This window comes from Hyperoodon ampullatus (assembly GCF_949752795.1).
Source record: "Hyperoodon ampullatus genome assembly, chromosome: 2".
NCBI classification, from domain to species: domain Eukaryota; kingdom Metazoa; phylum Chordata; class Mammalia; order Artiodactyla; family Ziphiidae; genus Hyperoodon; species Hyperoodon ampullatus.
In genome coordinates this window covers 114897568-114908767 of record NC_136915.1, presented here as the reverse complement: position 1 = coordinate 114908767, position 11200 = coordinate 114897568, and the positions used below count along the sequence as shown (strand labels likewise).

The 11200-nt window shown below is 55.8% G+C and overlaps 1 protein-coding gene across 1 annotated transcript; it reads left to right on the top strand.

The window, feature by feature from the left end:
- Nucleotides 1-576: 576 nt before the first annotated feature.
- On the top strand, nucleotides 577-5756 carry MEX3A (mex-3 RNA binding family member A; the record flags this gene model as incomplete). Its single annotated transcript, XM_079728253.1, has 2 exons — nucleotides 577-1030; nucleotides 4648-5756. 2 exons carry the CDS (start codon nucleotides 577-579, stop codon nucleotides 5754-5756), a joined length of 1563 nt encoding a protein of 520 aa, XP_079584379.1.
- Nucleotides 5757-11200: the final 5444 nt, after the last annotated feature.

Below are 11200 nucleotides of genomic sequence, written 5' to 3'. Positions count from 1 at the left end.
CCCCGAGGGCGGGAAACTACAACTCCCGGCATGCCCCGGGCGCCCCCGGCGCGCCCCCCTCCCGTCAGTTCCATGCTGCTCCATCCAGTTCATTTAAAACAAAAGAGTTTGAGCGCTGGAAGGGGCTGGGCTCTATTGGGGGCCACAGAGCGCCGCTCCTGGACTGGGGCTCGGTGCGGGAGCCTAAGGGGGGCGTCTGGACGGCGGGGTCTAGAGACTCCCGGGACCGAGGCGGGAGGGGTGGGGGCAGAGATCCCGCAGCCCCCCGCCCCCCGTCACCCCCGGAGAGGAGAGGAGATCTGCTTTCTTGGTTTTGCTTCTTTTTCCCCCCACCCCCACCCTGGGGGCTGGGGCGAGGGGAGTCGGGTTACAGGGTGTTTGGGGAGGGGGGCTTAGGGGGAGGGTCTATCTTTCTATCTCGCTTTCTTCCCCCCTCCCCAGTTCTTTGTTCCCCCCTCCCCACACACCCCCCTCCTCTCCTCTCCCCTCCCCTCCTCTCTCCTCTTTTCCCTTCCACCACCTCTCTCTCTCTCTCTCTCTCTCCCTCTCTCTCTCTCCCCCAGCTTTTGTTTCGCCATGCCTAGTCTAGTGGTATCTGGAATAATGGAAAGAAATGGGGGCTTTGGAGAACTAGGATGTTTCGGGGGAAGCGCTAAGGACCGAGGGCTGCTGGAAGACGAGCGCGCCCTTCAGCTGGCTCTCGATCAACTCTGCCTCCTGGGTTTGGGGGAGCCCCCCGCCCCCACGGCGGGCGAGGACGGGGGAGGTGGGGGGGGCGGCGCCCCCGCGCAGCCGGCCGCCCCCCCGCAGCCGGCCCCGCCGCCGCCGCCCGCGGCGCCCCCGGCCGCCCCGACGGCGGCCCCCGCGGCGCAGACGCCCCAACCCCCCACCGCCCCCAAAGGGGCCAGCGACGCCAAGCTCTGCGCTCTCTACAAAGAGGCCGAGCTGCGCCTGAAGGGCAGCAGCAACACCACCGAGTGTGTACCCGTGCCCACCTCCGAGCACGTGGCCGAGATCGTGGGCAGGCAAGGTAAGCGGGCGCCGGGACCGTGGAGAGGGATTGGAGTGGGGGGCACCCCATCCCTACCACGGAAAGTTCATTTCCTCCCTTCTTGCCCGCCTCTGGCTCTGTCCCTTCCCCACAAAGGGGGACCCGCCCCCTACCCTGATTTCCAAGTGCCACAAAGTTCCCTGCTACCCCCACCCCCCCCAGTTGGGACTGTTCTCCAGATCCTTCCTCCCCCAGGGCTCTGCCCTTAGACAAAGAAATATCCTCTCGTGGAGAGAGGGAAAAGGGAGGGGGATCGGTCTTCCAATCCGGGGAGGCTGTCCGGAGGGGGTGTCCACTCGTAGACAGAAAAGCTGGTGGAATGTGCAAAGAGTTACTCAGAAGCCCCAACTCCGGCATTTGCTAGTGGTTTCGGGGAGGGGGCACCCCTGGGACCCCCAGCCGCCTGGAGTTACAGACTTTGGGGGAGACCTAGCCTGGGAAGCCAGACTGAGTATCTATCTCTTTGTTGGGCTGAGTGTAGGAATGGAAGGGGGTGTGGCTCATGGGAGGGTCCCAGCCTGGGGATGAGGTGGGAAAGGGGGGCTGCTCGGAGGAGGGAGTCCTGTGGTCACCCACACACCAAAGTTGAATGGTCTGTGGGGTTTTGGAAGGGGCGCCTCCAGTGAAGTGCCACGTCCTGGTGTGGACCTCTCCTCCTCCCTCTCAGGCTTTTGTTCTGGGCTGGCCACGGCAAGGGGCCAGAGGCCTGGAGAGGGGTCTCTGGTAGTGAGAGAGCAGGACGGAGTGGGTGAGGGCATGCTGGGGGCTAAGAAACCTTCACCTGGAGATCTGTTGGAGGGCATGTGTCTGGGTGTGTTGTTGGGGGGAGGGGGGTGTGGGTGTAGAATTAATCCAGTGTAGTATGCCTGATACCACACCCTCCTCCGCTCCAGCATCCCTGGGCGGGTGGGGGTGGGAGTGTTGGTGAGGGTCCAGATTGAGCAGACGGGATCCTGGGGACCCTTCCCTCTCCCAGTTTCCCAAAGGGGAGTTGGGGGGTGGGATTTGGAAATTGCTAGGGGGCTGGGCTGGGGAGGTGTGGGGTGGGGGAGGAGCAGGGGAGGAGCTGTCCCACAGTGGGGAACAATAGAGGAGCTGCATTCCGGCTGGGAGTGAGGGAGGAGGCCGGCTGCTGGCCGGGGAAGAGGGGAGGCAAGCCAGGAGGGCCCCTACTCCGCATCTCACCTCATCTACCAGAAGGGTGGGGGGGTTGGGGGGATTCTGCAGGGAGATCCAGAATGGAGGAGGGGAAGATGCCACTCCCAGGCATAGCCCTCATCCTCCTGGGCACTCCATCTCTTGAGATTTCTGGTTTTAAAAGTTGGATTTCCTCTTGTTGCCAGAAACTAGGGACCCAGAGCCCTGGAATTGGGTGGGGACACTGATATCTTTTCTTGGGTGCGGGGGTGGTCTTGGGAGGCCCCGGAATTTCATAGAGTCATTCTTTCCTCTTCTGCCTCCGCATCAGATGGGCCTGTCTCTCATAAAAGTAGGGGGATTTCTCCTATTCAGAGAAGATAAGCCTCTCCCTCATTCCTTAAGTAAATGGAAGTCCTTTCTCTTGTCTAACCTCCCTCCTCCTGCTGCAGTGTCAGTGCTCCTCTATTTGACCTCTAGGAAGGTGAAGCCAACTGGGTCTTCCCTTCAAGAGATGCTTCTGCAGGGTTGCGAAACCCAGGACGAGGTCCACCAACAGTTCCGCACCTCCAGGCCTCTAGCTTTTCTCCTTAGTTTTATACCCGGCCTGTCCTCCTCACCCTAACTCCAATCCCTAAAGACACCTAGCTCTCGCGTAAGTTTATGGGCTCAAAACTTAGAGCCAGAACCCCGATGCCTATCAGATGCCATGCGATTAGAAGTTGTAGGAGAAGGGGCTTCACTGTTCCTTAACCCTCCATGCCTCACAAATAGAACAATCATTTTTTACTGACTGACATTAAAGCAGCAAGGATGTGGGCTGGACAACAGGTAGGACTTCTCAGCTGCCAAGAGGTCTGAAGACAAAAAGGGAGGAGCAAATTCTCCTTCCTGAGGTCTCTTGAAGGTGAGGAGAGCTGCCCCCAACCCACTCTCTCCTCCCACATGCCAATCTGGAGAAGAAGCCATCTGGAGTGGAGGAAGGAGAGGGAAAAAAAGATGAGCTCACCCCAGGCCTGTGGTTGGAGGGTTGGGGCAGAATCAGAAAACTAGGACCACTGGCGTTGGTTGGGGAGTGAGGAAGGGAATGGTGAATGTGTATCTGGAGAGGGGTGTGAACGTGTCTAAATGTGAATGGGGACCAAAGTTGTGGGCAGGTGTGTATAGGAATGTGCTGCTTGTGTGCTGGGGATGATGGGGATGGAAGAGTGGGATGGATGAAAGGTTGAAATGCAGGGTATCTGTGTGTATGGGAGAGAGGGGTATGTGAAAGTGTACATTAGGTTTGCACCAGAAGTATTACTTAGATAAAGGCACACTGCATCACGGCTCCTAGGTCCGTGTGTGTGTGTGTGTGCGCGCACGCGCAAACTCACGTAGCATGTGTGCTTCGAGAAAGCATGTGAGTCTCTGAGGTTCTGTGTGAAGCTAGGGGCAGGGAGAGGGAAGTGGGAGAGGAGGAGAGAGGCTTGTTCACTCAGCCATCAAGGTCTGCCACCTTTAAACTGCAGTGTGGCCATCCCAGCCTCCCTCACTTTTCTCTTTCCCCTTCTCCCTCTTTGCCTCTCTTTGTCTGGGCCTTTCTCCTTTCTCTTTCTGCCTCTCTCCCCAACCTCCCACCTTGAACCCACTCCTTCTTCAAAGCAAGAGTACAGGTCCAGAACACCTTCTTCCCCACCCTACTCAGCCCCCAGCCCATCTTGGCTCTCCTGCCCCCAGGGGACAGGGTGGCAGGAGTGTCCATGGGGTCAGGTGCTACACATCATTATCCTCCTTTCCCTCTTGAAACTCTGATTCTCAGACCCTTCCCAGTCTCCCACACTCCACTAGTTGCTGAAAACTTGCTATGAATTTGGGACCCACTGAGAGACACTCATGGTGGAAGGTATGGGAGCAGCTGGGGGTCAGTGGTCCCAGAGTAGACTGGAGGACACTTTTAAGGCATGGAGATCAAGTGAGGAGTAGATTGTGGGTTGCTGGGTCCATTGCAGTTCTGAGGAAAGATCAAGGTCAGTGACAGATTGGAGATTGCAGTTGCAGGGCAGGGTAGGGTGATTAAGTGATTTGGAAGTTTGAGTAGCCAGAAATCAGTAGAGAAATTGTGGGAACGGCTTGTGGTTGGAGAGGAGTTAGTGAGTAGGTCTGAGGTCAGCACCTTGTCTAGAGGGTCAGTGATTATTTCAGGATTTCAAAGAGTGCGTGAATTTGGAGGTCCTGAATGGAATTCAAGGGAAAGTTGGGACATTTGGCGATCTATGGTTGATAGAGACGTTGGGTAGATTTAAGATACGATGAGTGAATTGTTCCGGTTAGGGTGGATTGGGGAGGCGGGGTTCAAAGGGTAGACAGAGGTTCCTGCGGGGCTGAGTATCTGAGTAGGAGCAGGAGCTTGTTGGACTCAGCACAAACCTTCTTGCCCGGTGAGTTTCTTTCTCTCTTCCCTTCCCTACCTATCCCAGGCTGCAAGATTAAGGCTCTGAGGGCCAAGACCAACACCTACATCAAGACACCGGTGCGAGGCGAGGAGCCAGTGTTCATGGTGACCGGGCGGCGGGAGGACGTGGCCACAGCGCGACGTGAAATCATCTCAGCAGCTGAGCACTTCTCCATGATCCGGGCCTCCCGCAACAAGTCGGGCGCCGCCTTTGGCGTGGCGCCTGCTCTGCCCGGCCAAGTGACTATTCGTGTGCGGGTGCCCTACCGCGTGGTGGGGCTGGTGGTGGGCCCCAAGGGGGCAACCATCAAACGCATCCAGCAGCAGACCAACACGTACATTATCACGCCAAGCCGGGACCGAGACCCGGTGTTCGAGATCACCGGTGCCCCGGGCAACGTGGAGCGTGCGCGCGAGGAGATCGAGACGCACATCGCGGTCCGCACAGGCAAGATCCTCGAGTACAACAATGAAAACGACTTCCTGGCTGGGAGCCCCGACGCCGCGCTTGATAGCCGCTACTCCGAGGCCTGGCGGGTGCACCCGCCTGGCTGCAAGCCCCTCTCCACCTTCAGGCAGAACAGTCTGGGCTGCATCGGCGAGTGTGGAGTGGACTCTGGTTTTGAGGCCCCGCGCCTGGGCGAGCAGGGAGGGGACTTTGGCTACGGCGGGTACCTGTTTCCCGGCTACGGCGTGGGCAAGCAGGACGTGTACTACGGGGTGGCGGAGACTAGCCCCCCTCTCTGGGCGGGCCAGGAGAACGCCACGCCCACCTCGGTGCTCTTCTCTTCCGCCTCTTCCTCCTCCTCCTCTTCCGCCAAGGCCCGCGCTGGGCCCCCGGGCGCGCACCGCTCTCCTGCCGCCTCTGCGGGGCCTGAGCTGGCAGGACTCCCGAGACGCCCGCCGGGAGAGCCGCTCCAGGGCTTCTCTAAACTTGGGGGGGGCGGCCTGCGGAGCCCCGGCGGCGGGCGGGATTGCATGGTGTGCTTCGAGAGTGAGGTGACTGCCGCACTCGTGCCCTGCGGACACAACCTGTTCTGCATGGAGTGTGCAGTACGCATCTGCGAGAGGACGGACCCGGAGTGTCCCGTCTGCCACATCACAGCCACGCAAGCCATCCGAATATTTTCCTAAGCCCCCTGCCCCTTGCCTCCTGGGGCCACCTCCCAGGGGCCCTTCTTGGAGCTGTGTTCCACTAGGGCCTTTTGGAAATCAGTGATTTGAGGGGCAAGGTGCTTAGAGATACTCGCTCTCTGGGGAGGGGGGAGGGGAGGCGATGGTGGCTGGAGGGTGGACCGCTTTCAGAGCCTCTGGTCACCCTGTCCTGGAAAGGTTGGGAGGGGGCCAGGCCGGAAATTTTACTAGAGTTACAACTCTGATACCTCAACACACCCTTCAGTCTGGAAGCAGCTAAGAGAAACTTTTGTTTTGCCAGAGGTGGCCGCTAAGGTATCCTGACCCCCCTCCACCTACCCTTATGTGTGTCACACTACCCTTTCCTCTGTGGAGGGGATGGGGAAAGGGAGAGGGAGAATTACCATCTGTATCTAGAGGTGCTCTAACAATCCCCAAGCCCTCTGGTCCTGACCTCTGACCTCCAACCACGACCCTTTAGACCCTCCACCGCCATATCCTGTTTGGGAATCTGTTCCTGGGTTTCCAGCAGTATAAGGGGGTTGGGGCCCTTTTGGAAGTCGGGATAGATTTTCTAAGGGGGAAGGGGAGGAAGTAGGTCAACCAATAAAGGGCTCAGAACTCATCTATCCCCACAAAGCTGGGCTAGAGGAATCCGGAGAGGGGGTGCTCCTCGGCCCCTTGCAGCTTTTCCCTCCACTCTCTCCTCCCCATCTTTCTTCCCTTTGGGTTTTCCTCACTCCTTTGTTCTCTCCCCCAACTCTCCTCTTTGCTTCCCCTTGCTGGCTGTCACAACCAGCCCTGTCTTGCTCTTTCTCTTTCTTCCCTTCTCCCCCCCGACCCCGGCTTCTTCCAGCCCAGCTTTGGGGACACCATCCCCCTGGGGAGAAGTAGGGGGAAGAACAATTTGATGGTCCCCCCTAATTCCTCTTCGGACATCCGGAGGCCCTCTCTCCTACTCCTCCAAAGAAACACCTCAAATTCTTGATGGAATGTATCCCCGTTCTCAGTGAAAATTTGAGGAGGGGACCAATACTGGGTTACATAAAGGGTCAAACCTCCACCTTTGTCATCTTGGGGCATTACATTTAGGGAACAGTTCTTGGGCTGGATTTTCTGGTGGTGGGAGGGGGAGAGCCAGGGTAGTGTGTCTGCAGTTTTGAGCAGGAAAAGGCCTGAGGCCATAGGAGAGGCTGCTGGGGCGAGGGGCTGCTCCTCCTCCCCTGCAGTGCCCCACTCCATGCGCCCCTCTCTGGACCTGACCTGAACCCTTATTAGCACGCTAATCATGAAGTCTCTGTCTCACTCATTGTGGTTGAGGCGAGAGACCAGGTCTTCAGACAGGGGTCAATCCAGAGCCAAGCGGGATTGGGGTACAGCAGGGCCTGTTCTGAGAATCATGTATGATTTTAGGCCTTGCACCCCCTCTGCTGCTTCCCTACTGCTCATCTGGGGCAGCCACCAGCCTCCTGCCCTCCTGGGTTCCGCTGGCCGGGCCAGGAGAGGATGGGGGACGGGAGTCCCACGGGGGTCCTAGGAGATTCTTGTATATAGTAGGGTGGGACTCTTCTAAGTGATCTCTGAGCACTTAAGCTCCGAAGTCCCATTCTTCCTGGATGGAGAGGGGGTGCAGGGATGGGGGTACAGAGGGGATTTCCTCCTCTCCTTCCTCCTGTTGTGAATTAACTCACCTCTCCTCAGCCTTCCCCTCCAGACCACCAGCCAGGGAGGGGAGCGGAAGGAGGTCACAGCCAGGAAAACTGGACTGTGACAACTTCCCTCCTTCCCGCCAATGTATGTGAGCCATCCTGAGATGTCTGTACAATAGAAACCAAACCAAATGGGCACCCCTCGGTCGCCGAGGGGGGGTGGGGAGGGGGGTGGGAAGATGGGATGTCTGTCTGTCGATCCCCCTCCCCCTCTCCATTCTACCCACAAAGGCAGAAGACTGTTACACTAGGGGGCTCGGAAAATTCAATCCCACTCTTACTAATTGAGCCAAACCTAGAAACAAACGCAAAACACATAGTGAGAGACAAGATAGAGGAGAGAAAGAGAGCGTGAGAGGGAGTGAGATAGGTGACCAACACAGAGGAGAGAAAACAAAAATAGCAAAAAAAAAAAAAAAAAAAAAAAAAAAGCAGTTCTTTATAATTTAATATTCTATTTTAATAAAGGCGTTTATTACCGTATAAATGTAGCAAAGAACCTGGGCTAATATGAAAAAAAGACTTTTTATTAGGTAATTTATTATATGAAAAGGATATTTTATTTTATGATAAAGTGATCCTTAAAAAAAATAAAAAAACTTTAGAAGGTTTAGAATATATGTAGGGAGAGAAGAAAAAAATACATTTGTATTCAGAGTTAAATCTTAAAAAAGTGTTTTTAATATATGTTCGGGTTTACGTTCCTTTTTCCCCCCACTTTTTTTTGGGGGAGGAATGTCAGTTGCTTTTCCGGGGGAGCATCCTGGGATGGATCGTGGAGACAGGGGCTAGGGGAACTTGGTCCCTCTGGGGCCCTGCAAGTAGATTGGATTTCACTCCCGGGGCTCCCTCTCCCCTCTACCCCTCCCCCTCGGGGGAGCCGGCAGAGTCAAACAAAGAAAGGGATTAAGGAGAAAGGAAGAAGCTGGAGGACTGTGGACTGAGGATCCTGGGGTGTCCCCCCGCCTTCCCCTGCCCTGTCCCAGGGGCGAGTGAGAAGGGGGAAGTCCAGAACTGAGGCCTAGCAGGCCTACGGGAACCCTCAGAGAGGTGTGAGATTTAAGAGAAATAGTTTTTTTTGTTTGTTTTTTTAACCAAAAATGAGAGAGAGAGAAGAAAAAGAAAGAAACCGAGGGGTTTAAAAGAAAAGAATACTACAAAATAATAATTATAATAATAATAATAATTCAAATTTATTTCATATAATCCTAGAGAAAAAGAGAAAGAATTACTAGTTACTTAGTAGATGATATTCAGATAGCTTAAAGTTTAGTAGCATTGAGGGCCCCTGGGTCCAGTAGAATGTATAAAAGTCATAACGAAAAGGAAAATAGAGGAGGGAAGTGGCTGAGTCCACCCTGAGCCGCTCCATCTTCAGATATCAGGGTGGGAGCAGGTTGCTAGGTAAGGTTAGGAGCTTCCTTCCAGTCTGCTGGGGTTGATTCTGAGAATCCTTGGATTTTTAAATTATAGGACAAATAGATGAGGGGCTCAGTTCCCAGGGTCTTTGAAACGATGAACAGTGGTCATTTCAACCAGAGGAGGGCTGGGCTAGGGACAGCAGAGGAGGGAGAGCACATTCACCTGCACCCCTGCTCTGCACCCCAGTACCTGAGGGCCTGGCCATCCTGGCCTTCCCTGTCTGTTGGGCAGCCCTTACTCCGAATATGTCCTCTTGGGGTTCTCTGGGAGGATGGAGACTGCCCAGCTCCAGCCCTCCTGAGGCAACTTCTCCCAGGCCTAACCGAGGAAGTCCTTCTTGAAGTATAACCTCAATCCACTCCACCTCAGATTGATTCAAGAGCCTGGTAGGTCATTTCACCAACAGACACACATGCACACGTTTCTTTCTCAGAGCTTCAAGGGTACTGAGGGGGTGGTCTGTCCCCTTTCCTTGTACCCACTCAATATTCTACTTAGCTTCTGGCCTCCATGGCAGCAGGTGGAGGAACCAACTCAATAATCGTCCTCCTTTAAAGCTGCACTGTGCTTTACAGGTTTGCAAAAGTGCTTTATTATCTCATAGAAGTTAGATTCCAAGAAGGACTTCCCACCCCTTGGGGTAGAGCAGAGATGCTGTCCTTAAAGGCCTGGGAGAACTGGTCCCCAAGGGTACAAAGGCAGGGGGAGGGCAGCAGCGAGTTTGGGTGATCCTGACCCTAATGCTCTGTTCTAGTCCACCTCCATCTGTAAGTGTTCAGGTAGGGGACATCCACTGTGCCCTGGCCCCAGGGCACATCGCCCTCCCCACAGAAAACTGGGGAGCTTGGCTTTTGCTTGTGAGAAATCAACTCGTTTTTTAAGCACTTGCCTTCTACCAACCCCAGCTTGCAATCAGGTCGGGCCCCTCCCTCCTATCCAAGGGGGTGTGGAGGCCCCTTGGCTCTTGGCAAGAAGAGCCTGCTCCATGACACCAATGACTGTCATGCCCCTCCCTGGCCCTAGACCCCAAACACACATCTCCCTCTCCCCAGTTTACTCTTCTCACCCCACCTAGGGACAGATATCCCCCCTGCTCTTTTTGTCCTAGAAACCCCGCTAGTTTGGGAAGGTAGCGTCTGGGGTGGGGAGGGCTTCCCCTTCCCCGCGCGAGGGTACGGGTGGGGTAGGGTGGGTGGGGGGAGACAGCCCTGGGGCAGGGGGAGTGGTCTCTCCACTGTAGAAAGTAGAGTAGGATTGTGGTCAGACTTAATTTGAGGCATCTAGTGAAGACACGTTACAAATCCACCAAAAGGAAAAACGTTTCAAAAGCAAAATAAAGGCGGGAAAAAAACGGACCCATGAATAATCAAGTCAAAGTGATGTTGCACAAAACACAGAGAAACCAAGAAGGGGGAGGGTTAATGTATTAAATGTGCTATTAAGAACTTAATTTTATTAAAAGTATTATTACTTAAGGCTCTGGCCTCTTTCTCTGCATGTGAGTCTGAACCACCTTGGGGTGAGTGGGGTTTTCTCTGGTGTGATTCTGGGTGACCCTGCTCACCTTGCAGGAAGTGGATGGCTCCTGTCTGCCCTCCACAGCTCCCTACTTGCATCTCCAAGTGCTCAACCTCTCTTTTTTCTCCCCATTTACCACCTTCTATTCCTTGGGGGTGCCAGCAGACCTCCTTCCACTCTGCCCTGCAGAACAGGGGAAGGCGAGGCTGGGTGACCTCGACGCTCCCTGGACAGCCAGCTTGTGGACTCGATGGAGAAGGGGCAGAGAGCTGAGAGCCCGACGCTCCCCGCTCATCCCCACCAGGTTCAATCCATCCCTACACACCACACCCCCTCTTCTTCAGGTTCAGGCAGAAACCTGGAAGGAGCACTTAGACCCTCCACCTCCCAGGCTTAAAACCCCTTCCCCAGCACACACAGACAGGGCTAGCCCTGGCTCCCCTTCTCTCAAACATCTCTCCCGCCTCCTCCCCTCACCCCTGGCATCGGAGTGCCCTCAGTTCTTGGCACCAGGGCCCTGGGCACCAGATGGTACCCGCCGATGGTTTCCTTTTGTCTCGCCTTCCAGATACCCCCTCTCTGCCATGCTGTCCTCCCTCCCCTACCTGCCCGGGGGTTGGCAGAGGGAAGGGCGGGCCCCTCCCACCCCCTTGGCACTGTCCCCGGACCACTGGACTCCAGAGGCAGCTGGCCCTGGGGGCCAGTGTATGGTGGGGAGGATGGAGGGAGGGGGAGGGGAAGGGGAACTGGGCCAGAGATGAAGGGGCGGCACCAGGAAGCAGCAGGACGTCCAGG